Raw genomic sequence first — 26920 nt, 5'->3', positions numbered from 1 at the left:
TCACACACACAAAACATGCACACACACTCACTCCACCTTTTTCCACTCCCCCCCTCCCCCATTGAGGCTGACTGTGGAAAATCTACCCCTAGTAATGGGGAGAGGCCACAAAAGCCTATCCTAATTCCCAGGAGGAAGATGCTGCCAATGCTACATTTGGCTCCAGTGGCTTGCTGGTTCACAGCCGTTTGACAAGCTTCCTCAGATTTTTCTATTCCAGGTGGAAGCACTCGGAGCACAAACCCCTTTCTTGGCCCGCTGTGTGACTCCCAGCCTTTTTTTGTGTGCTTAATGATTCTTGACCAGTCATTTAGGTTAGTGAGTGCCGAAATTGCTTATTCTGCCATCCCCATCCTTCCCAGTGTGCAGCACTGAATGAGGAGAAACCCGTCGACTTCAACTGAAGGAGGACAGCCAGGGAAAGGGGAAAATGAAAAGCTGAAGTTGATACACATTTGAAAAGCAAACAGAAGGAAAAACAGAACTTCTTAGAAATAAACAGCAGTGAAGGAAGCTGAAATGAGTTTGGCCCCAAAAACAGGAGCAGCAAAATAAGTTGGGCACCAAGTTTCAAAACAACTTGGTGGAGGAGTGGGGGAGGGGCCCAGGCAGTGAGCAGTACATGCTGGCAATTCGTGGAGTTCTTGATGGGGAAAATGAGGAATCTGTACACATCGCTGGGGGAGGGGGGGGAGGATGGAAGGGGGGTGGGCTGAAAGAAAAAGAACAGCCCTAACAAACTATTCTAAGCTAATGTAATGTTTATCAAGTTACTTGGATAATGATAGCGTGTGTGCCATTATCATCATCAAAACCCAATCTATGTTTTAAAAAGTTACAGATGATTAACACAACATCAAGTTGATGCAAACAATTACTTAACACACACACTAACACACACACATGCGCGTGCACCCCGCCCCCCCCCAACACACAGAGAGAACCAGGAGGGCCCTAATATTGTGTAGCATGAGGGAGGCTGCAGCTGTATGCAGACAGCTTTCATATCCTCATTTGAATAATGTGTCCTGGATCTGTCACTTTATTCATGCTCCTTATGCTCAGTGTACTCGACATCAACAACAAATTAAGTTGTAAATAAGAGACAATCATCACTTTTGTTTTTAAGCAGCTACTGCACAGAGAATTTCAATGTACGGTTCCTTTCTGACAGGGGGGGAAAAGAGATGCTAGAGTTTGCTTACATAAGCACAAATATGGGGAAAACCAACAGAAATGAAAACAATTAGAAACACTTTACAGTTGCTGAGGGGGGGAAATATTCTCTAAAGCACATCCTAGATTACCAGCTGAAATTTCCTCTGAGAACATACTTAAATATGTAAAAAATACCAGAGGCTGAATCTTCCAAATGGCACCGCAAACTTATTTCACTTCTTGACGACAGACCCTCAGTCATGAAACACAAGGTCCATCCTTGCTTGGCACACCTCTGGTCAGAAGGACAAGGGCATTCTATTCCATTACAACACAGGTGTCTTCATTAATGAACTTATTTCATATTCATCTCACTTAACTTCCGAGGGGCGAAAAAGTACCACCACATACATAGGTAGGTGACTACAAAGCAAAAGGGGTAGGGTGGGGCGGGGGGTGTGATGGGACAGGGACCTGAATGAAAATTTTAAATTGTGCGTACCTTCACATCTGAGAAGTAGGTCTTCAGCATGTTCGAGCTGGGATAACGGGTATAAAAGAACATGAGCTTTGCTTTTTTCAAGTGATTAGGTGACAGTCCTTCCTGCATGTAGGATTCAAGTAGTCAAGGAAAACATCTCAATAAGCAGTAACAACAACTACCATTACCCAGATAGACCTGAGATCTAGAAATTTTAGGCATGTGCCAGGCACAGGGCATGCCATCCATCACTGATTTGCTGCTTTGCCCAAGATGGTGATCACCTATATAAAATCACTAAATATAAAAAACTTAAATGTGGAGTATTGTCTTTTTCTTGGCAAGAACAAATCTCTTCCATTTTCAGGTTTTTGTGTTGGATGTATGTTCACTTGTTGCTACGGAGACAAATGGACCCACATGTGCTGTACAAACTCTCATCTCAAGATTTTTTTCTCCCTCCTTTTTAGTAATTATAATTCTCTTTTTTCTTCCCATGCTATGGAGTTCATAGTCAATTATTATATTAATGTGAACAAAAACACAAAATGCCTTATTTTGAACATTTTGCCTTTCAATACTAATCTAATTAAGTATCTCGAGTCACCTTGTTCCTATCATATTATTGCATGGTCTTAACTGCTCACTTTTTGATGACAGCCAAAAGTAGAAGGAGAGAGAGGCATTAACAAAGCAGGAAGAAAAAGAAATGAAATATGCAAGTCTAGTTCTTCTTCAAAAGGAGAACCAACCAACCAACCAACCAACCAAACAAACAACAACAAAACCCCTTGCCATTCCCTATGTAAAGTGGTTAACTCCTCTGAGAGTGACAGAGTATTGGGGGCTAACAGATCAATACATATGGGTGAGCAGATCAATAAATGGCCATTTACCCTAAATCAGGCGGCCTATTTATCTGGAAACATCATTACCTTTTAGATCCATAAACAGCAGCAACTAAAACAGTTCCCAAGAGAACGTGAGGCTAACCATAACAATCTAGGCTTCCTGAGTCTCCCTCAGATTCTTGGCACTCTTCAGCGAGCTCTGTGTTAGCATGGCTTTGGTCACATCTGTGCCGCAGGCTGGCCCTGCCATTTCCTCAGCAAATTAATGGCTTTATAATTTATCAGAAATGAAGATGCACGTGGAGAAAATCAATGTGGTCCCCCACAAGGTCAATTAAGGGTCCTTCCTAGAAGCTTCTCTAAGGATTGTCTCTAAAAGGAAAGTCTGGGGGAAAACAACAACAACAAAACATAAACAAAAGCCCCCACACAACCCTCCTCTAGCACTCAAGCAAAATATCACACCTTGTGAAAAAAGGTCAAACCAATTTCTTCTGATCATGGAGCAGAGAAAGCCTGTTCCAATGACCCTCACTAAACTTATGATACTACCAGTCTTGGGAGGAAATTTTTAAAAGTTCCTAATTCTAGCAACTAATTTAGGACATCTAATCAAATTAATATTGATAAGCACTCAACTATTCATAAGTGGGTATTTAACAGCATATTTTGAGGCAAACTTAATGAATTAGCATTGCCTTGGCTATCCTATGTTTTTTTAATGGAGAAACTTAATTTTACATAAAAAATAAAAGTATCGAGGGGAATTTCCTAGCCCCTATACTAAAAGAACCCACAAATGTTTAATTTTGTGTCTGTAACCTGAAAAAGCAGTAGTCTAAACTTGTTTTGTTTGAGATACTTAATGATTACAAAGGAGATAATTTATGACTGACATACTTCTTGTGCCAAGGAAAGAACTAAGAGAACCTCAATGGCTACCTCCATTAGACTGATAGAGAGGCCTAAAAGAGTACTGCACTCTCTTCAGCGCCATCTGTCAAAATGGGTAAGTGAAATAACAGTTGCAAGCTGTCACCTATTGCTTAGTGATAAGAGTTTTAGGCAAGTCAAAACTTCTATGTATACAGAGTCGGATCCCTGAATCCTTATCTTTGCTTTCATAAAACTATCCAAAAATCAACCCTACACATTTGACAAGGTTGTGAGATTGGGGGATGGTGAGGTATCCCAAAGTATTTCATTCAGAATATATGCAAAAGAGACAATATTTTGCTATGTGAATCAAGGGAGTTAATATTTTCATTTAAATTTTCCAGTGATCTTCCTATGGCCAAAAAGCATTTTGATTCTCTTTATGGTCAGATTAAAAATAAAATGTCTTGTTCTGGTCCCAATATAGGGGCTAGATCTTTCATTAAAAGGCATAGCATGTTTCAGTCTCTCAAAGTCAACTTTTGGTTAAAAATGTTTCCTGCTAGCAATACTTGGAATTGTTCAGTTGAAATCTGGCCTGGAATAAATCTTTATCTCTCGCTCATCGTGTTATTGGGATTAAACTGCCATGAAAGATGTGTTTCTAATAAACTATTAAAAATAGCTAATGAAACATTTAAAAACCCACAGTGGGATAATCCATGATTGTTTTTTTTTAATAAAATAAAATTGAACTGACCAATTGGTTAATTTCCCTTTTAAGTGCTTGTGCTGAAAAGCAAGTGTTCTTCCAAGAAAGCCCTGGCTGTTTCCAGGATACTTACACACGCACAATGAGTCATGATGGAATAGATTCAGTAAACATACAGCTGTACTGAACACGAGCTAAGCTCCATTCAAGGCCAGGAAAGAAAATGAGCACAAATAAATATTAAGGAGGTAAAGGGGGGTGGGGGGGATGGAACGCAAACAAGATCTGTCCCGGCAGCTCATGTGGCTTTGCCTCAATTCTCTCAGCCATAGCTTTGTGAAGACAGATGACATTCAATTCTATGTGTAATGCAAAATAGACAATAACTGCTGAAACTTGAGACAGCTGCCAGGTGTAAAAAAAAAAAGGGGGGGGGAGAAAAGATGATAAATCCATAAATTAATGAAAGACATCTGCTCGGGAACATAAAAGATCAGAGAAACAGTGTAGTGCAGCTGAACCTAAAGCAGTGTTCAAACAACCTGAGAATCTGAGTGTTGTCTATTTACCAAGTACAATATAACCTTACCTAAACAACGGCAGTAAAAAGGCTCGTGGAAGAATGATGGGCACAGAAGAGTGGGGTGGGGAGGGTTGGAGGAAGAAGCCGCCCAAGTTGCCATTTTTACCCATCCAATATTGGTTTGTGGTTTGAGGAATTATTCATTGGCAGTTTTCAGCAAATGGATTGAGCCTACTTAACAAAAAGCATCTTAGTCAAAATGGTCATTTCAAAAGAATTCTCTCCTTTTTAAAAAAAAAATTTCTGTCTTGTTATCTTCCTAATACGTTTTCTCTCTAAGATACCTGTAGGAAGAGAAGAAATGGACCCATGCAGCACAAACTGTTTTACAAAATGTTAGTAAGTAATCAAGTGGTTGCCCAAGTACAGAAGTTTTACTTAATCAGAGGAGTTTTTAGCTTATAGAAATCTTGAATTTTGCCTGTCAAGGCTCATGAGAGGGGAAAAACAACCCCCCCCACCCTTTTGTATATTAAACACACACACACACACACACACACACACACACACACACGTCTCTCCTTACTCTAAAGAACAGGCTTTAGACTATTTAGAAATATTAACTGCTACGTGTGGCTTTAGGTTTCTGAGTAAAAACTTTCATGATTTGATATTTGTGGCCAGACTTCTGAATTTTATTCTTGTTCCAATTTCAAACATCAAGAACCTTTTTTTCCCCTAAAAAGTCTATTCATTTAAATGCTCCTAGGAAAGTTAAGAGGGGAGAAACTATCTATCATAGATAATGCCTTTACCTGTACAGATGCAGCAAAGGCCTAGAATGACACTGTTGTGCTTTAATTGGCTGCATGCAAATGACTGAGGCCTAAAAAAGGCTATTTTTCTTGAGATGCAAAGAGGATGCCTGACAAGGAACATCATGGAGAAAAACAATTGGCTGTCTGTTTCTTTTGGTATTTGAATAAAACTTAATATTTGATTAAATAGATTCATTTGCAAAGATACAGAATACATTCTGTAGAGCCAAGATATGAACTCTTTTGGCACAGGTGCATCTTCTAGTCCAGTTTAACCATACTTAGACAATTAACTACTTCCTTTCTAAATTACTTGCAAGAGATAATAATGTAATGTCATCTTGTATACAACATACATGTGTATATGTACTTAAGTTCAATATTCTGATGAGCCTTCAGGGTCTAAACCTAGTTTTTATTTTGATGGTCCTATGTTCTTAATTTGGCTACTTTACAGAAGGGAACAGATGTTGCTCTTTGAAGTGAGGAAATAATTGTTCCTTAAGAAATGAATTCTCTACTTGTTTGCAGTGACTTGATCTAAGAATTATAAAACAATGAAAAATACTACCTTCCATGTCCACTTGATTTTATTTGTCTTTTCCAGGGATTAATTCTACTGCATGTAAACAAATGGCCTTGATTAACTAGAACCTTGAGGTGAGTCATTGCTCCTGATGATGACAGGATTTTTAGCAAATAGATTGAAAAATCTATCTATCTAATATCAAATTTTAACTTTACTGTTCAGATTGACCAGTGAGGAAGCACAGAACATGGCTCAAAGATAGAGACAGAAGGAAAAAGAGGATTGGCATGTAGGACTCCCACATGAATACTCCATCTCTCAACTGGTTTCAGGATGGTTTGGGCAATAGAAAAGAATGGATATCTATCTTTCTCCTCAGAAAAAGCATAAAAATGAGGAAAAAGTTTAAAATGGAGTGAGGCAGAAAGAGAGGAGACAGTAAAGCATAGAAGAAAGATTAAAAGGTTGGAAATTTAAATTTTTAAAGGTAATGGAAAGTGCCAGAAAAATTCATAATAATAGGCATAACTCCTAATTCTAAGGGGACCAACATTTTTATATGAAAGTAAGGGTCTTTCCCCGTCTTGAATTTCAGTAGAATATCATTATTGGCAGGAATGAGAGAGGATGTCTCTGGTCTTAAAAGAGGGCAGTTAAAATTTGCTTTAATTCCTACAAAAAGATACAAAAAGGGGTTTCTCTTGCCCTAAGCCCTCAAATTTCATTTCCCATTAAGGGGATTTAGATATTGTATATCAAAAGACTAAGCCAATGCCTAAGGCTATTTTGAAATCTTTCTAATAAGATGAACCTACCAAAAAAAAAAAAAAAGGCAAAACAAAACAGGTAAGGAGAGCTGGAGAGTACATAGAAAGTCTTGTTTAAATCACAACCAGTATTTTGAAGGTTACAAATCTAGTAAGGAGACACAGAACATAGAAGACTGACTTCCACTGCTTCACTTTTGTTCATCTGTTGCTTAAGAACAGGCAAGTCTCTCAGTTTCTAGTTTGAAAACTGAAGACCCACCATCACTGACACCCACTTCAAATGGCTTCTGAGAGAAGCAATGCAAGGGTGAACCAGCATTGCAAGAAGCTTGGTTGAGTTCTCCTTCACAAGGGTAAAAGCATGTAAACCTCTGGGATCTTTTAGCCTGCTCCCCAAAATTTAACTATGTAGCCAGCTAAAAGTGCTGGTAAATTCCTGGCTAACCAGCTACTTTTGGACAGGTAACTAAAGGGTAGGAACTGAGTCAGGAATTTAAAAGCTAAAATTCTCTGTTTAGATTCCCAAAGCAATATTCACTTAGCAACTCAACTCTTACTTAATTAGAATCACAGCATCTTAACAGCTGGAAGGAACCTCAGAAGACATCCAGTCTAACCCGTACCTGATTAAGTATTTCCTTGACTATTTGTCCCACAAATGGTTGTGGTCATCCAGGCTTCACTTCAAGAACGCTGATGAAAGAAGATCTCTCTCAATCTCTCTCTCTCTCCCTCCCTCCCTCTCCTCTCCTCTCCTCTCCTCTCCTCTCCTCTCCTCTCCTCTCCTCTCCTCTCCTCTCCTCTCCTCTCCTCTCCTCTCCTCTCCTCTCCTCTCCTCTCCTCTCCTCTCCTGTTTCTCTGTCTCTCTCCCCACCTCCCCACCCCTCCTCCACATTGACTAAGACATGACTCCATTCTTAACCATCCAAAGAAGTTACATGCCTGTACATCCAACACAATCTGTCAATGAAAGGAAATCTTCTCTATTATTGCAATGAATATTGAAGGGTAGCTCTGGGTCTCCCTGGCAGCATGGCCTTCATTAACTAGGAAAACAAATTAACTACCTGAGCTCAGACTTTGCACTTATGGGGCAGCCTCTAGAGTGGGTTTAGATACCAAAATGTCGATCTCCAGTCATAATGACTATTGCCCAAAGTCCCCAGTTTAGTACTAGACAAATTAATTACTAAATGTTATACCCAGCTGGTAATTTCTTATATAAAGGAAAATCTCAATCTGTCACAAATACTACCACTGGGGGTACACAAATATTAAAAAATAATACTGACTCCGTAGCTGCCTAGTAGCACTGAACACTTAGACATCCAAGATTTTAGGAAATTGCCCTAAACAAGGAGCAATTTACTGAGGAAGAAACATATGAAAATGGTTGAAGTTCAGGGCAGATCCAACTAAAAATAGGTCTGGCATTTTTGGCCTGAAAATCTGATTTGGAGCTTGAAAGAGTTGGAAAAAGACAATTCTCCTCTAAGTCTAATACAGACTCCTTCGAGTCTAATACTGAGTTTTATATTTAATTGTACTTTCTTGCTTTCCAAAATAATTTGCTTTGTGTATGTTGGGACAAAAGATTTTTGTATATGGCTGAACAGAGGTTAATCATGCATAGCAGACAGCTGCAGAGGGGCCAAAGAACAGATCTTTGCAGCTGAATAAATCAGTATCATATATATCTACCTACCTATTTATGTGTATGTGTAAATATACATACATAGACACAAATACACACATATGTGGATATATATCCACAAACATATATAATCCATATATATGAATTTATTTGTATATATACATATATTAGCCCCACTTAAAAACAGAAGTGAAAACCTTTTCTTCCAACCTAATCTTATACCAACATTTATTTTCTTTTCGAGATGTAATAGAGTTACTGCTTAAATGGGCCAGGAGTTTCTGATAGTTTTAAATTATTTTGGAAGCGAACGCTAAAGGATTTTCAAAAACCCACAAATCAACTTCCATAATTCCTCAATTTAAAACCTTTTTCTATCTCTCATCATGACCAAAACTAATATTTAAAAGGGGACTTTTTTATCTCAAAAATTTCCCTAGAAACAAGAGAAACAACAGACCATTGCTGGAAAGATATATGCTAAAACTCTCATCTTTCCCAAGTGGCAAAGGTTTGGTGGTAGTTTTAGGCTGGTGTGTTATCAGAAAGGTAACATCTATTTAGGAAAAAAAAACCATCAAGGATGCTAACTTGTTTTTCCTTGCAAACAGAGACTACAAAAAGCACATTACAATGTTAAGCTCAGACCAATAGATGGGGTTCTCTGTCCCCTTGAACTTAAACCTTTTCAGAAAACACTTTATGATGGAAAAATAAAAGGATATTGCACTTCCAGAAAAAGGTGAAATATCAGACATATCTTGGAGATCACCACACTCAGACTTTATGAGAGACAAGGAGAGGCCTTCAGCTGTGCTGGGCGGATGTGCTGGTGAACAAGGGTGGTGGTTCATATGATGGGATGACATCTTGGTCCTCAGACTTGCTGTCTCCCTAGTTAAGTCTAAGGATTCTGGGGAGGCTCTGTCTTTCCCAGGAAAGGAGGCAGAGGGAGCACCTAATGGATTCTGAAATGGGTAGGCCATCAACGGGAGAGGGAAGGGGTGGCGGAAAGAAGATGTGGTGAAGCCTGTGGTGGTGGAAAGTGGAGACTGATGCAGAGACTGATGGTGGCCACCAGCTGGTGGGCCAGAGGCAGATTGGTCAGATGAGTTTTTGCGAACAACTAGGGGCAGTGCTTCTGTTTGGTCTGTGGAGCTGGGCATTTGCATGGTGCCAAAGGTGTCCAGGGGGTTTGGAATGATGACATCACCAAAGCACTGGAGGCGCTGGTTGGTGGTGTGGAAGTTATGGTTTTCCCCATTGACTGCAAATCTTGCCTGAGGGATCTGAAGAGGTGGGAAGACCTGAGGAAGCTGGCGGGAGGGTTTGGATGAAAAGACTTTCACCACAGTGTCCACAACTTGTGACATGGCAGTGTTCAGTTCCTGTTTTAAGGTCTCGGCCAAATGCTTGCCTTCTGAATGTAAAGAGTTTGGCCCTTGGTCTCTCTCTTTATTACCTTCTCTTTTCGGCTTATTTTCAGCTATTTCTTGCTCCCTAATCAGGGCCCTGGCCCGATCAATAAACTGTCCTGGGTCCAACTCACACATCTCATTATCTGACCTTCCCACTGAGTCCTGGGCCCTCACATCCAGGATTTCCGAATGCATGCTGTCTTCAGACAGGTTACCATCTTCATCATTTTCAGAATCAGTGCTGTCATAGATTTGGTAGAACTTTTCCTGCAGCTGGCGCAGCTGTTTCTGCATGTCCTCCAGCTGCTGTTTCAGCTGTCGGCGCTCCTCTCGCTTCTGTTCTTTTCGAGCTGAAACCAGCTGCTGGAAACTCTGTTGCTGCTGTTGAGGCAGCTTCTGCTTGCGTTTGTTTTCTCGGTAACTTTCTCGGGGACTTACAGACTGCGGAGCCATCTCTCTCTCATTTTCATTGCCCCTTAATGCCACACTGGGGGAATGGCTCATACCCCGAATTATATTCTCAACCCGAGCGCGCTTAGCTCTCAGGTGCTCATCACATAACCGATCCATATCAAACTGGCTCATAGTAGGCCTGCCAAAAGGGGAAAGACACTCTGGGGGGCTGTCTCTTGAAGAGTTGCTGCATATATCCTCCTGATGTACTTCTGAGCCTGTACTAGAGAGACCGCTGGCTTGGAAACTGGGCTCGGTGCCACCATTTTTGTTCATGTTATTTTTCAACAGCTGGGAAATTATGGTTGCTCCTGGAAAAGGCATCATGGCATCTTCATACGAGTTCGCCCTCTTCAGCAGCTTGCGGAGTACATTTGACTTCTCCCCATCTGCATGCTGCACCACTGAATACTCAACATCCTGCTCTGAACCTTGGGGATTCATGGCACTAAAAAACGTTGCTCTTGCCTTAGCAAAAAATGCAGATGCTGTCCCTACCGTCCTTTTCACTCCAATGTCAACTCTTCTTCTCTTGGTTTGCCTGCTTAAGAGGGCTGTGCTGTCATGGTCAGGCATCACTGGACTGTTATTGTGCCATCTTCAAAAGCTCGTCAGCTGGGCACAGCTCAAGAATCCCGGGACCCTGGCCAACAGAACAAAAGGACTGATGAATCATTTTCTTTAAATTTCTCCAAATTTCCTGACCTCAATCCTGAATAAAATGCAAAATGCATAGGCTCTGGGATTTATGGCACATTACAATTATTGCAATTTATTATGCACTCTGCTTGAAATGAAACATTTTTAAATATTTCTGCTCCACTGGTTTAAGATGGATTAAGATTTAAAAAAAAAAGAGGCAAAAACTGCTTAAGCACCAGTAATATGATTCTCTTGCACAAATGCCTAAAATGATACTGTTTATCTTCAGAAGAAAGAGTAGATTATAAGAACACAGCCTCTGACCAAAAAAAAAAAAAGAATTGATTAAATTTGGGACATTGAGGGACATTACAAAAGAAGATGAAAGTGGACCTTCCTTAATATGTAACATGAAATTCAAAATCTCTAAAAAACTTGGATTAAAATTCAATTTCTGCCTAAAATTTGTTGTGGTTTTAATGCTATAGAAGAAAAGTCTTGTCAAATCATTATAGGAAGTTGACATATCCCCTTTCACTTAACTGGGTAGGATTTTTAAAAATAGATTAAAATTACTCTGATTTGTACATGAGAATGGAGAATCCTACAATTTAAATGATCAATTTAACACTGAAATAAACATGAAATGAATAGTTTTATAGACCTATTGCGTTAGCACAGGTATTTGAACCAATAGTAATCAGCCAATAATATAGTCTGTGATAACATGACCTAATATTAGTTATGTTAATATTGTAAACTGTGTCCTTTTATGAAGTAATTTCTTTCAAAGTTAGTTCCACTGTAAAGGAGGATATTTTAATATAAATATATATGAGAAATTGAAATATAGAACAACAAAATTTTAGCATAAGTAAGAATAACATATTTTCAGCACTAGTCTTCTTTCAGAATCTGCTCCAAAAATAATACCTTGGATGCCCAAAGCAAGCTTTTTACACACAATTTTTTTTGTTGTTAAATAGATTCCTATTTCCTGTGCCAAACCAAAAAAAAAAAAAAAAGAGGCTGAAAGAAAATCTGGGAAGATGAAAGAAAAATCACAGCATCAATCAAATGTGTGAAAAGGAAAATACCTTCTCTTAATATGAACTCTCATTGTTTCCCAGGAACACAGTCTAAAGAAAGAACATACTTCATCGCATTTTATAAAAGGCTCAACACAATTTGTGACTTATTAACTAATGATACCAGATTGAAATTTCATATCAACTCTTGGATATCACATCTCTTTGGTTACAATTAACACTATACCAAGAAAATGAAAATATTTTTCATGCTGCATTTATCTAATATTAAACTTCACATTTGCTTAACAGAGCACATCTTCACAATAACAGGGTATATTGCCAAAGGCAGCATGCAGGCTTTTTGGAACAACTCCCATCTCTTTCGGTTCACCTGTAAAAACATCTACGTGCTCCCTAGGATTGCATCTGTGGCTAGTTTTAAAGAATGACTATCCATGCAAATAGGCATAATTTCAGCATGAAATAACCTGTAAAAATCAAGAAAATGTTCAATGCTTAGATAGTAACAATGTGCAAAGCGTCAAAGTTCCTCCTGCCGTCTTTGCCCACGGTGTTTAGATGGACTAAAAGCATCTTCAGAAATTTTCTTTTAGATTGTTATGAAAGAAATACTATGCTAGCTTGCATTTCAAACTCTTTGCATTCAAGAGGACAAAATGGATCCTCTGAATTAAGATTTGAAACTTAATACTTTGCTCAGAATGCAATTTTGAATGTTGTAGATATATGGAAATTATTAATGAAACCAGTTAGCTACAGAAAACCATAAGCACAATTACAAGCCCCATGGAGACATACTATAGGTGCATTTCATGTTGGCCTGGGAAATCAGAGTATAACTGGCAAGAAATTTTTTAGTAACCAAAAAGATCCGAAAACACACAGATAGTGAGAGAGACCACAACTAAATGAATATCAACTTATGATAGATGAATTGATGTGATATCAAAACTATACCAATGATCACAGGAAGACCTGAGTAATTTGAAGGCTTTGAGGGGTTTGGGAAAGGGGGAAGAACTTAAAGGTAGAACTTTCTTTTGACATTAACTTTTCAAAAATCAAGACTCCTGAATCAGTTTTTAACATTTACCTTTTTCTTTGTTCAAACACTTGTAGTTCAACTCCACCTGTAAAAGTCATAAAAATGAACTGATTCCCAATCAAAACCTTTAGGATCCTTTCTGTGTTTTTTTTTCATTTTTTTCTGTTTACCTTAACACCTAATCTGGAATTTCTTTTTGGCTAGTCCTTGTCATAGGGACATCATCTCTGAGACAGTGGCTCAGGAAATTGCATGCTGCTATGAGAAAGAGCATAAGGTCATCCTCAGGCATCCTTCCTTTCCAGCTGCCATTTTCTTTTCATGTCAACTGCACTTCCTCTCATCTAACCCAGGTATCAACAGCTGTATCCCAGCATCTCATATTTGCCAAGAAAGGACTTGGATTTTTCCTAAGGTTTTGGGAAGTAATATTACTCTGTTTGTCTTTCTCTTTCATCCTCAGCATAGGATGAGTGTCAATTAAACACACTTCTTCAGTTAGCTAAAAATACAATAATCTAAAGACTCTCCTAAATCTATCAAACTAAAAGGATTTTTGGAAATTCTCTTTCAACTTGTCGACATTTTCCTACCAAATATTGATGAATTTCTACTACAGATCTTCAAAGCACTTGTACATAAGTTGAGAAAACTTGGGAACAGTGGGTTCCATGTCTTGGTATAAAATGACATGTTAGAATTAATTTCTAACCAAATATAAAGAAAAAATAATATGCAAACTGATTCCGAGAGAATGTGGCATTTAATCTACTGACCCCAGAGTAATAGAGTTTGAATTATAAACTCATGAAGGTAAGGTCAGATGATTCTAGCTATGAACCTTCTATTTCTTTACCTCTATTTCATAATTCATAAACTTTTGTGAAGATGGCTACCATAGTAGAATATATTTTAAATTTATCTATAAACTAATTTATTTGAAATAATTTATATGTATACATATATATTGCATATATACACACATATAAGGCTTCTGTGATTTCATTTTTCAAAATTCTTTAGAGGGTCATTTTTAAAGACATTGAGCTATGGTATTAGTCTCTCAGTTGAGAGCATCTGAAAACTTTTCACAACATCTATACTAAACAGATAGTGTTAATTGTGCTGATTGCTGATTTCCATTGTAGTTGAATTTTAATATTTCTACTTAGCATAAAGTGGAATTAATATACACTTATACTTAATGATAAAATATTATCATAAGGATATAAAAAACAGCATGGGAATTTGAGGTAGGATAAATTTTGGCTAGATATCTACATTATTTCCCTGAAAGTTCCTTTAGTTATTATTAAAACATATATATGATTTAATTTTTTTTAGTTTAGTTATTTGGATGTCTCTAGTGCCATGTAAAAATATCATATAGAATATGATTTGAAAACTCTCATAGAACAAGGTTGCAAGCACGCCAGGTTTATCCAGAAAAAGCTCAGATAAGGTCAAATAAGAAATAAACAGCTTCAAAAGATTCTTTAGTAAAATCTTAAGTGTCTGGTATTCAATTTGGCATAAGGAATCTTTATGAAAATCATGGGTCAAGGGCTAACAATGAAGACTATTTAGTAAATTCCAGGGGAGTATTACTATATTAATTTATTAATGGAAAGTTCTCTGCTTTTACAAAAGAAGAGGCTACTTTTGCTACAGTTATATTTTCAAAGCAAGGCTGCCTGAGCTTAGGGGATTTTCAAGATAGTTTAGGCAAAATAATTTGTTATTGGGGGAGAGAAGGGAAAAGAGGTGGGATTTTTTTGCCTGAATTATTCATATTAGCTGTCTCTACTGATCAAATTACTTGAATAAATTGTTCAATCCTCCATGTGACTTAATTTGAGTAGATATAGCCTTTGGATGAGATTCTAACTGACTTAGGTCAATGTAGTTATGAAATCGAAATAGAATGTCATTAATAGGGAACGTTTTAATTGAATGCATAAATCTGAAGGGGAAAAATCAGGTGATTTAAGTGCCCCCAAATCACTTAGCTCTCCCCAATAGTACTGAAAAGTGACAAATTCAATTCTGCTAATTAGCAACTTTTTCTTTGTGGTAGCTTCTCCTTCCTATTAGTGGCAAAAAATGCTCTGACATTTACTTTCAGGAACCCATTACCCCCCAATTACTACTTCAATTAGTTATGATTGTATTGCCAATAGGGCCTATCATAGTAACAGAGTTCTGAAGTAATGACTACTTCATTATTAAGATTCTTCCACATCATCAAAAATTCTTTAAATTTTTCACCTGCGAAATGACTGATTTTAGGTTTGTGCTAAAAGCAATGTCAACCATCCTTTAAGAATAAGTATTATAGATATTCTGGGTACCAAAGTTTTACATGTAAGCATTTTCACATGTGCTTCCAAAATAATAATTCACTCAATTAGCAAGTAAGATAAAATAAACCCAAAAGGGAAAGCTTGCAAATTTCTCCTCCTTGTAGAGTATCTAAATAATGATTAAGTTCTCTGCAACCTATACTTCATACTGCCCCATGAAGCCTAATAACTCACTAAGCAATAAGGCTTATGAACTTCCTGGCCTAAATTGTCTTTCCAACTTAGAGAGATGCTAAATCAGAATCCTGAGGTCAAATATCAATCATAACCAACTTTTACATTATTAAAAATAAGTAACCTTCTTACAATGCATTTTGTGAAACCTGAATCTTAAAATTATCAATACTATCAGTTACATATATGTCACAACCCTAGAATTTTACTAAAAAATTAGTGATAAAGGGGTTCATTTGCTTCTTAAATAACTAAAGAGCAAGCCTAAGTGTATACAAAATAGGGCAGAACATACTTCAAGATTTCAAGTATTGCACAGAGAAGAAAGATGTTGGGAAAGAACAAAAGTATGAACAAAGGTTATGTGAGATATGCTGCACCTTATTACTTTAGAATATTGTGATGAAACAGAACAATGCAAGGGAGACTCACAAACTCACAAATCAACTTCTACCACAGACAAACTTTGTTAAAAATAAAACAAATGAACCTGCCCATAAATAAAATTTTAGACGTGAAAACTTCAAAAGCAACTAAGAGGTTGTGAGAACTTAGATGTATATAAGCCTAAAGGATAAATGACTCATGCAATTCCATCCTCATGGAAACAATAACAAAACAAAATTTAAAAAAATTTATATACACCCAGCTAACTTACTATCATGTGATTTATTTTATTTAAAGAAGCCCACAACCAAGGTGAGAAAAGAAATGGGTTAGCTTCTACGACTTCATGCTGTTAGAAGGGATCAATTTCCACTTTCTTCTCTCCCACAACTCTATAATCTCTTTCGTTGGAATTTAATTTGGCCATTTACATAGACACGCCTATTCTGTATATACATGTTGATGCCCAAATGTCCTTTCTATATATTTTTCTTTTACCGTCCACCCAAGTGCATAATGCTAAGAAGTTTTCTTGAGATACTCTTTACCATTAACAGGCTTTTCTTCCACAGGTAAAGCAGTGTCTAGGACATCCATTCTGACTCATGCCTGATGCAATGACAGTCACATCCTACTTTCTGGAAGGTAGATTTTCATAAATAATCCACCTTCTCTTTCTTTTAACTATTCATCTTTTCAGTAAATTATAAGTATAGGTACAGATCTATTCTTTGTGCACAGGTATATGATGCATTACAATGATAAACTTTAACAATGCCAGAGGGACTTGATTTTGGTATTATCACCAGGGTGTGCTCTTGCACACGCGCGCGCGCGCACACACACACACACACACACACACACACACACACAAACACACACACACATCCTAGGCTTTCAAAAAACGTAAAAAAAAAAGTACTGCCTCTGCTTTCCCTCTTGCCTTTCCTCTTGATAAGCCAAATGCAAACCTGGGAGGAAAAATGTAAGTGAAACATAACACAGGGAAGTGAAGGAACAGGCAATGTCTGTCTTTCCACCTGCTGCCCAGAGTATATGTGTGTGGGGTGGTGGTGGTGTGTGTGGGGGGGTGGCTGTGTCTGCCTGGAAGGCAAGAATCTAAGAAGGGCCCAGGAAAGGAGCTGCCAAAGGCCTCTTAAAAATATCACATGGCAGTTTCAGAACCCACCAGCAGCTTAATTATTCTCGGCCTGAACAATCCTATCAACCAGGACACTCATAAATTCTTTAAACCTCGACAACCCTCAAGCACTGTGGTTTAAGTCTGCACAGAGAGACAAACACAGGGGAACTTGCACCTGTCTTTCTTGACACAACACACCTGTCTAGCCTTGCCCATGCGCACTTTGTTAGCAGACCTCATAGTTTGATAAAGGAAATATAAAGAGAGATATAATTGAAAAGAGAGGAGGTGGCTGGGGAAAAGGAGAAGGGGAATAAAAGGGCATCTCTCTGTTTTGGTATAAAAAAAGGATACTCGCCAATGGCTTATTCTTTTCTATGCTCAAAGGGAGACAAGGCACAAAACACAGAGACACGCAAACACACTCAAATAAATGTTCTTGGAAAAATTCAAACAAGCAGGTGAGTGCTAGGCTTTCCCTGGGGCTAAGGGAGCAAGGTAGCCAAGAATGCCACTTTCACACCCCAACCTGTCTCCTTGAGTTATTTTAAACTCTTCCCCCACTCCCCTGGTCTCCCCTCTCCTTAGTCCAGATTTCAGTCGGCCTCTGTGCCTTTTTCCTAAAGGCATACTCACTCTTGGCTTCAGCTATGGTGAGGAAAAGATATTGGGGTCGGAAACACTGTTCAGAGCAGCTTGGAATAGCTATCAAAAAGAGAACCCTTTCCCCCAACCTTCACTTTCTTCAGGAGAAGTAAGTAACCTGCTGGCTCATCCAAAGGCATAGAAGTTACAGGAAAAAGCTCAAAAAGCACTTTAAGGACAAACTTTCCCCTTGCCCTCCCCACCTCAACTCCCCCCACACACTTTAAGATCTCTCTTCCAATCCTCAGTCCAAGAAAATAGCAGCTTTCTCTTTTTCCCTTTATTTCCTCCAACTATCCACCGCATCTCTGTGCACTCCTCCCTTCCCAGCCCTCCTAACTAGGCTGAGAGAGGGCAAAACTCTAGGTACCATTTCCATTGGACGCTGGTTCTTCCTAAACACCACAAACTGACAGGAGTAACTGGGGGGGGGGAGGGGTGTCCTTTGGCTCTGGAATCAGCCACCCAAGAACATTCACTGCTTCCCCAACTCAGGTCCCTGAAACACTTTTTTCTCCATCACCTGTCTTCAAACCTGCCCACTCAAACGCTACACCCCTCAAATCAAGAAGCCTTACCCCCTAAACTTGACTCAGCAACTCCATCCAGCTGATCCAAACGCACTCCGCTATTGTCATTGAATCCATTTCTAAATTTCTGGAAAAGTGGCTTCAATTTTTTTTTTTTGCCCGTGGCAACGTCTTTGAAAAGAAAGTAATACTCTCCCGTCTTTCCCTCCCCCCTTCCCCCCTGTTTTGCTGGGGTTAAAAAAGGAGAAGGGAAAGGTATGCAAATGACAAGCAAATTGGAAGAGAGAAGAAGAATGGCAGCTATAATAAACAAGACAAAGAGAAAGGACACGGGGACCAGACTAAGAGTTTGTGGGGTGGGGGGAGAAGAGATGGGAAGCGGTTTGGAGAAAAGGTGCAGAGCGGAGTAACAATCCCCACCTTGAATTTCTCTCTCCTTAAAGCGGGGGGGGGGGAGAAAGAAGAAAGCTTCCCGTCAAATCTCAAAAACAGTAAACAAAAGGTGACAAGATCAAGAGACAAGAAACAGCAATATCAACCCCCCACCCCTCTCCAACCACCACCACCATCAAGAGAAAAAAATTGTAAAAACACACACACATACAACCAAATCACTTACTCTTTAGGAACTGGGAAGACTAGAGTGATGATGAGTCCCACTGAGGCTCCTGGTTAGAAATCATTAGGGTTTATTTTATTATGATTCATTTAAATAATTGCATTTTCCCCTGGAAGAAAAATTTACATGGGTATGAGTAATATAAGTCCTTTTTTCCCCCTTTCTCATTCAAGAAAAAAGCCATTATAAGTGCTTTTTTTTTTTAAAGGAGGGGGACGTAAGAGGGGTAAGAAATACTTACTCAGTGCAAACAGCGATGGAATTGAGCCTCTCTCTCTCTCTTTCTCTCTCTCTCTTTTTGTTTTTTTTTTGTTTGTTTTTTTGTTTTTGTTTTTGTTTTTGTTTTTTGCCGGTGGAAAGAGTGGAAAATACACACGCGCGCACACACACGCTGATGTCTTGCTGCTGCTGAATATTGTAATTTGACAAGGGAGGGTGAATGTGTGTGCGATAAAGAGGGAGAGAGTAGGAGAGAGTGAAAGAGAGAGAAAGAAGAGAGACAGGAGCGAGAGAGGAGGACAGGGGAGGAGAGGGGAAAGGAGAGAAGAAGAGAGGAGAGGAGGAGGGGAGGAAAGAAGAGGAGAGGAGAGGAGAGGAGAGGAGAGGAGAGGAGAGGAGAGGAGAGGAGAGGAGAGGAGAGGAGAGGAGAGGAGAGGAGAGGAGAGGAGAGGAGAGGAGAGGAGAGGAGAGGAGAGGAGAGGAGAGGAGAGGAGAGGAGAGGAGAGGAGAGGAGAAGAGCGAGGAGCGAGAGAACGAGAGGAGAAGGGAGGGAGACAGACCCAGGGAGAGCTCTTTTGCGCCGCTCTGCTTTGCCTGGCTGCAATGGTGTATAATTTCAGAGCGCTCACACAGCTGAGCTTCGCTCCACAAGATTTACTTTAAGACACAGCTGAAGGAAACAGGAAGACTGCACGTCACAGTCTAACTGACGTACCCAGACTCAGCACCCAATCGCGAGGCGCCTTCGGATTCAAGGGGGGATAGCGAGGCAAGAGAACTTGGGAGGAAAAAAAATAAAAGGGGTGGGGGAGATGTGAAAAAGAGGAGGAGAGAGGGACACCCCCCCTCCAGCCCTCGCCGCCTTCCACCCCTCCTCCATCCCTCCGAGCACTCCCCCTCCCCTCCCCCTCCTCCCCCTAGACTCTCTCACACACAGAGTCCCCCGTCCCTTCCCGTGTTGCAAGCAAGGAGCCTTGATCACCATCAACCACATCGGGGGCTTCGGGGGAGTTAGCCATTTGCGAGCTGATGCAAAGCGAGCTGATGAGTGCGGGGAGCTCCCTCTTAGACTTGCTCTTCTTGGACTCTTCTTCTTCTTTTTTTTTCCTTCTTTTTCTTCCCAGAACTGATCGAGCCCCCAGAGAGGCCAAGCGCTCCTCAGTCTTGAGGAAAGAAGGCACCGAGAAGTAGATCGGAAGAGTAGGGTGTTGCAGGCAACTGGGGTGGAAGGATGGGGAGGAAAAAGGGAAGGGGAGTCCACCCAAACTATCTCATTTACTTAGTAATCATGCGAAGTACATCAAAATATGTCACTTGCTTCTCTTCTCTTCTCTTCTCTTCTCTTCTCTTCTCTTCTCTTCTCTTCTCTTCTCTTCTCTTCTCTTCTCTTCTCTTCTCTTCTCTTCTCTTCTCTTCTCTCCCCCCCCCCGCCCCCCGGGGTGGGCTGACATGCAGGTAAGTTTGGGAGAAAGTTGTTCGACGCTTCACACTTGCCCAAAAGCACTGACAATGGGGGAGGGGGGGGATTGTCCGCGTTCCAGCCAATTGCCCTACATTTCTTGGGAGAAGTAGATGCACTTGGCTACTTGTGAGATCATCATTTTAGGCTCAGCAGTCTTCTTAAAAGATATAAGTCTTACCGAACAATTTTCTCGCGTGCCACAAGCAATAACTCAGTTTACTCCCGCGTAAAACAAGGGAACTTACCTAAATGATCTTTTAGGTTTCTTATACCTCTGGCACTCTGTGACTTAGTAATTCGTCCTAGGGTGATGGAAGGAAGATAGACTACTGCCCTTCTGACCAACTTGGACATACTTTGGGTGAGCCCGAGTAGCAAACTAGGAAGCTCTTTAGGAAAGTGGTCTTACCCTCTTAAACCTGGGACACCAATACAATGCCTAGACAATACTTTTCGATTTGATATTATTAAGAGACATACAGAGACAGAGATACAGAGAAAGTCAGAGACAGACAAAGAGAGATACACGCATAAAGGCAGAGAATATACATTTGAAAGGGATCCTTAGGACTTGCAAGATACAAATATGAAAGAAAAAGGGCATCATTGGGCGAAAGTTATGCGTTCTACCTTTAAAGTGGGACAGAATAAATGGTTTTTAATAAAACCACTGAGTTTATGACTTTAGATCCTATAGAAGTGAGGACTTGCAAGGACTGAGAAGCCAGAAACAATTCATACCTTGCCTATTAAGTACCCATTGAACTACATTCCTTCGATTATTTTTTTTCGGTGGGTTGGAGAGGATCCGCATGTTTCCTCTGTTACAGCGCTCGGAATTTAATCAGATCAAAGGTTGTGATCATTCTTTGCACCTCAACTATTATGGCAGATTTATGAAGTGTGTTAATAGTAAACAGCCAGAACACCACCAACCACCACGCCGGCCCCTCCCGAACACACACACACACACACACACACACACACACACACACACGCACACGCACACACACACACACACGCACACGCCCCTTTTCTTGGACGCTTTTAATTTCTGCCACAGAACCGTCAAACTGTGAGAAGGAGGATATTAAAGTTCTCTTAAAAAAATAACGATGATAACTCGTCCAAGTCAAGCACCGCAGGAAACTTTCTGGCACAGAATTAAAACATTGGGAAGGAGAAGAAAAATCAAACCGGCCAGGTTAAATCTCTTCGGCTAAGATGAAAAAAGAGATCCCGGGAAAAATCAACCTACATAATACCCAAGCCCTAAACCTGGACGCACGCACCCACATACACCCCCCCCCACACACACACCCCACCCACATACACCTCCAGCGTTCCGTTATTCTACCAAACAATTTAATTGGGGTGGGAGAGTTTATATTTGGGCGTGGAAAGATTTATGTCAGAATTCCTAACAAATACAGGGACCCACAATGCCAAAGCTCTTATCGGGTATTTTCCAGATAATCTGGTGTGTTGGGGAGAAATTGGGACCCAGTATATAGCATACTTCATAAATTCTCTCTCTCTCTCTCTCTCTCTCTCTCTCTCTCTCTCTCTCTCTCTCTCTCTCTCTCTCTCTCTCTCTCTCTCTCTCTCTCTCTCTCCCCTTCCTTCCTTCCTTTTCTTTCGACGTTAAGAATTAGATTCCAAATAGAAGCCAGTGCCAACTCCCAAGGATATTGGTAGGAGTCAGGGAGACGTGCCCTCTACACCTTAAAGCCATCTGCCCAGTCTGGCATTTGAAACAACAGGGAGAGGAAGGGGGAGGGGGAGGAGTAGGGGAGACAATCTCCCCCAAAGGATTAAGATGTGGATTTTTCTTTCGGAAACAAATTAGTTGAACTTTAGCCTAAAAGTTCATTTCTATTGTTCTGAAGACCGCAGATGCGTGCTACACACACACACACACACACACACACACACACACCACTCATCCATACACTCACCGTGAGGAATTGTCTGATGAAAAAGTTCCTGGGGCCGTCTCTATTCCTTTTCCAGACTCAGTGGAGGGTACAACAGTGGAGGGGCTTAAGGACAGTATTGGTTTAGGGTTCAGAGATGTGATTTTGTCCTCTCGCTGTTCTTTCCAGCTGCTCCTAGTTACCTGTTCTGCCCCTAGTCACTTCTTCTGCACCTTCCTTCCTACCTGCTGCCCTGCAGCAGTTTGTTGTACTGTGTGTATCTTCCTCGGTTCTGCAGCCTGCCTGAGCTGTTCAGAAGCGGGCTTTACTGAAATAAGACCGCAAACACCGGCAAGAGTGAGACAGAAAGCTCTGAGCCTGCAACCTCTGTCATGAGGATTTCGCTTGTGGAATCCTGCTGCCCTGTCCCTTACTGTACACGATACACATGCCATTGACAATCTTTCCTCAAATTGGGTCGCTGTTTCTTACATTCTTACTATTCTTGTTACTAAAAGAAGTACAGAACAAGGCCCTTCTCTCCTCTATCTGGTCTCCTTTTCCCATCTGTTTTGGTCATAGGAAGGGGTCCGGCAAGTCTGGAGACAAGACCAGCTAGAATTATCTCTGAAAACAAGCAGCTATTGGTTTAACACTACACCCTCCTTCCCACCCTAAGAATTTTAAAGTTTATAAAAGTTCCGAAGTTTCTTCTGTTTCAAATTTAAGAAGTCTTTTCTGTTGATGAATTTATTTATTTACCAGTCATAAAATAAGTGTTACTTTGGCCTGTAGATTAAATAAATGAACTCCACTTTGGCATTTACTTCGGGGAGTGTTTTTCCCCCTTCTTGCTACTTTCCTTGAACTGAATGGGAGTGAGGACGCGACTGCATCATTTAAAACACAATCAATTACCGCCAAACTTCATAAAACCCCAACCTGGTTGTATTCTTTCTGGGGATCGGGATCTGATGTCGTTACTAAAACAAGAGGCGTCGGTGTGGATTTCAGGAGACAACCCTTAGTGATCTTGATAGACACACCAGTGCACACAGGCACTCGGGCTGGTACACACACACACACACACACACACACACACACACACACACACACACACGGAAAGAGCAAGGAAGAAAAGCCAACCCTTAGGGCTAGCGCCTGCCTGGCCCCGTACGGAGACCCAGACTGTCTTTCTCCCAGGGAGTTCCAATTCACCCAGGGAAAAGCCAATCTATAACCTGAATTGGTTCCGAAAAAAAACCCCCACAAAAACAAAAACCAGAAAGGGGAAAAAAGTGAAATGCCACAAGATCAGTAGCAAGTAGCAGCTGCGGAGATTCTCTCCTGGGAACCCCACAGCTTATGAGCCTCCAGAGTAATGTTTGTTTAACCAACAGCTTTCAAAGTAAACAGAAGCGAATCACTCCATAGAACTTGAAGTACAAACCTTAGAAGGGTTTCTGGGGATTGGGGGATAGTGGTTGCGTTTGTTTGTGGGAAAGAAGGTCTCCAGAAAAAAGGAGGTACTTCTCCCTCTCTGCGTCCCCTCCCCGCCCATCCGTCTCCTCCAGGAGGCCCTAGATGCGTCCAAACCAAATGCAGCCAAAGAGGAAAACACAATCTTCAAATTCCGAGGTTCAAATACTCGGGCTACCCCTCCCAATTCTCCCCTCCTCAATCACATACTTCGAGGAATCGCCTTTCAACTATTACTTTACAATATCCCCCCCACACACACACACACACGGGGGAGGGGGGAGAAAAAAAAAAGAGGGAATTTCCCTGTCCTGGATGCTTATGGAAGAGGGTCTAAAATGCATCTCTTCCAAGCCAACCCTGGCTTTGCCTCAGGCACCAAACTTTCCAGTACCAAGATATTAACAGATGGTGGTAAGCACATGGTGAGATGTTACTTACATAATCCAGCCATTTCGCTTGGGCCTTAGAGAGGGAAAGGCACTCACCAGGCAGCCGCGCATTTTGAATTGTGTTTGTTCCGCCCCCCTTCCCACTCCCCCATTCCCTTATCCACCCCCCTTTCACCTCCCCCCCCCCGCACCCCATCTCTCACTGGTTCAGAATGAGGGGGGCAGGATTTGAGGAAAAAATAACCCACTCATACTAAGGTTTTAAGTCAACACACCAATGAAGAAGCTGGAGGCTCAAGGACGGGGGTGGGGGGAGGAAGTGGAGGAATTGGCTTCTAAGAGGGAACTGCTTGCCCTTTTTCACCCCAGGGTCCCTACTGCATTGAAAATGATACGATTTACCGGGCCTCCAGTCCCAAGCCTTCCCCAAGATACAGATTAGCATTTCATTAGCTCTCCATGAATCCCAGTGGAAGACGGGACAGCAGCCTATGAGGACGAGGGAATAGGGGGTCAAAAATTCCTAGAGGGAGAGGGACACGGCAACGCGCGGAGAACAGAAAAGTTCCCGAGGCGAACCTATTTGGCTTTGGCACTGCTACGATTTGAGGACTTTAAAAAATCTTAGACAACTTTGTCTTTATTATTGGGTCCGCGGCTCATTAGACCTGCCTGCCGAGCGTTCTGCCCGTGTGCAGAGTAACACCTCTGACCAAGGGCCTGCTATGAGCTCAGAGTTTCGGGCTTTGGGGGCCGCCTGGGCAATGGATGAACTCCCATTCCAGCTTGGCAGATGTAAGGGGAGTTTTCTTCCCATCGGCTCACTTTCCCTAATCGACAACCCCGCTTTAAGCCCCCACCCTATCTTGTCCAGTGAGTATGTGTCGCTTTCTCCTAAGCTGGGAAGCGACGGACATTGCTGGAGGTTAGCACCCTCCTCTGGTACTGAAGGCCTCACCGACCTGAGAATTCGGAGGGCTTGATTGCACCATTCATTCTGGACTCGCCCCTCCCCTATCTCCTGGGGGTTGGGTTCTACTCACTTCCCAAACAGCTTGCCCATCTCCCCACCCCGCAGTGGCCCTACCATTGTCTGGCGAAAGGAGACAGCCTTCCTAGTCAATGTTCCCTCTTGTTGGTCCTTCCTTCCATCCCCACTGGGCCCAGAGCTTTCTTCCTCAGCGAGATGCCCCGGGGGCAGGGGGAGGGGGAGGAGGAAGGATGCAGGAGGGAGGAGGGGACACTCAGAGGAGGCACCTGCTTCTTGCAAAGCCAAGAAGGGAAGAGAGGAAAATCTATGATCACCCTTAAATTGTCTTTCGTCCCATGTGTCCCCAGTTCATTATTGACTGCTATTCATAGCTTTCTATGGGTGTGGTTAGTGAGGGAACATGCATAGAACTTGAGTGTTCCTGGTGGGGGGTGGGGTGGGGTGGAATAAGGGTGGGGGTAGTCTTTACTCCCAGGCTGAGAAAGATCTGAAAGAAAGAGATTTCTGACGTTTTTATGTTCCTAAAGGGGATAAAAATCCTCCCCCTCCCGTCTCACCACCTTCGATTTCTTTAACATTACATGTTGTGACCCACTGTTCTGTTTGTGGCCACAAATCTGGAGGCTAATTGCTTGTGACTCACAGGTCTCCTTAGCTGTCCTTTGCTTTCTTTGCCTTTTCTTAATCATTCCAAGGGTGCAAATTCAGGGGACATATATTTTTTTAATGGGCTTTGGTCAGAAGAGCTTGATTTATCTGCAGTGTTTGTAGCCCTCAAAAGGTTTATTCACAAGGAGAGGGTTTGAAAGGGCTAGGTGCTGGGGAGACTAGCTGATGAAGGATAGAAATTATCTTCCTGTTGGTATTTTGAACAAAATAACAACCCAAGAGGGTTGCATTTTGTTGAGTCAAGAAAAGACAAAGGCACTTGTGATGAAAAGCCAGAATCACACTATTTTACAAGTACATTTTTTATTTTATTTTTAGGGGGGAGGGAAGGATCTAAATGTCTGGCATCATTTTAAGATCAAAGGGAAAGTACATAAGATTCCTGGTCTCAAAATTGACATTTAAGAACGTCTAAAATGGGTTCTCCAACATGCACAATGACTCTTCCACTAACCATTTCAACCTCTCTAGGTCTTAGTTTCTTCCTCTGGAAGAATGTGCTCTGGCAGGGTTAGACTGCTTTAACATTCTTTGATTCTATGATGCTGTCCTGGGGTAGAATTATGTGACTTACCTTTGTGTACATAAATATGTACAATATTCAAAGATACACTCACATGATCAATAGTTTTCTCATGAAAACAGACACTCATACAATCTCTATGAATGCACACATCGAAGTGATCTTAGCTATTCTCATCTATTTAAGCCCCCCTTTTTATGTAGTAAAGGAAAAGTCAAGGATTTTGTGAATGTTAAGAATCAAGGCCTCACAAACACTGAATCTACAATTTTTAGGAAGTTCCATTTACAGGCGAAAGGAATTGCAAAGTTTGCATTCTGCTTTAATTTTTTCTTTTTACCCTCCCTGCTTTGTAAATATCAAGGACCTCAAAGAGAAAACTGCCTACCAGACCAAAGAAACCACAGGACAAGAAACCCTATTCA

General features: G+C 41.0%; 1 protein-coding gene across 7 annotated transcripts in view; it reads right to left on the bottom strand.

The window, feature by feature from the left end:
• The window catches only part of PROX1 (prospero homeobox 1), a 55036-nt gene extending 35616 nt beyond the window's left edge, over positions 1–19420 (bottom strand). For 5 of the 7 annotated variants that reach the window (XR_006356264.1, XM_044000541.1, XM_044000544.1 and 2 more), the window contains exons 1-4: positions 19086–19420; positions 18845–18953; positions 9098–10886; positions 1661–1768 (exon numbers count right to left, since the gene is read on the bottom strand). Coding sequence is in view for 6 of the 7 variants with exons in the window: in XM_044000541.1 (XP_043856476.1) it covers positions 1661–1768; positions 9098–10819 (1830 nt within the window). In the remaining variant the exon portion in view is untranslated. Of the gene's footprint in view, positions 1–1660; positions 1769–9097; positions 10887–13030; positions 13068–18844; positions 18954–19085 lie in introns of all 7 variants that reach the window. The other 2 variants (XM_044000542.1, XM_044000543.1) reach the window with 2 other exon arrangements.
• Positions 19421–26920: the final 7500 nt, after the last annotated feature.

Source organism: Dromiciops gliroides, chromosome 4, assembly GCF_019393635.1.
Source record: "Dromiciops gliroides isolate mDroGli1 chromosome 4, mDroGli1.pri, whole genome shotgun sequence".
Classification (NCBI taxonomy): domain Eukaryota; kingdom Metazoa; phylum Chordata; class Mammalia; order Microbiotheria; family Microbiotheriidae; genus Dromiciops; species Dromiciops gliroides.
The sequence above is the reverse complement of the archived record's forward strand: the minus strand, read 5'-3'. Positions and strand labels throughout refer to the sequence as shown.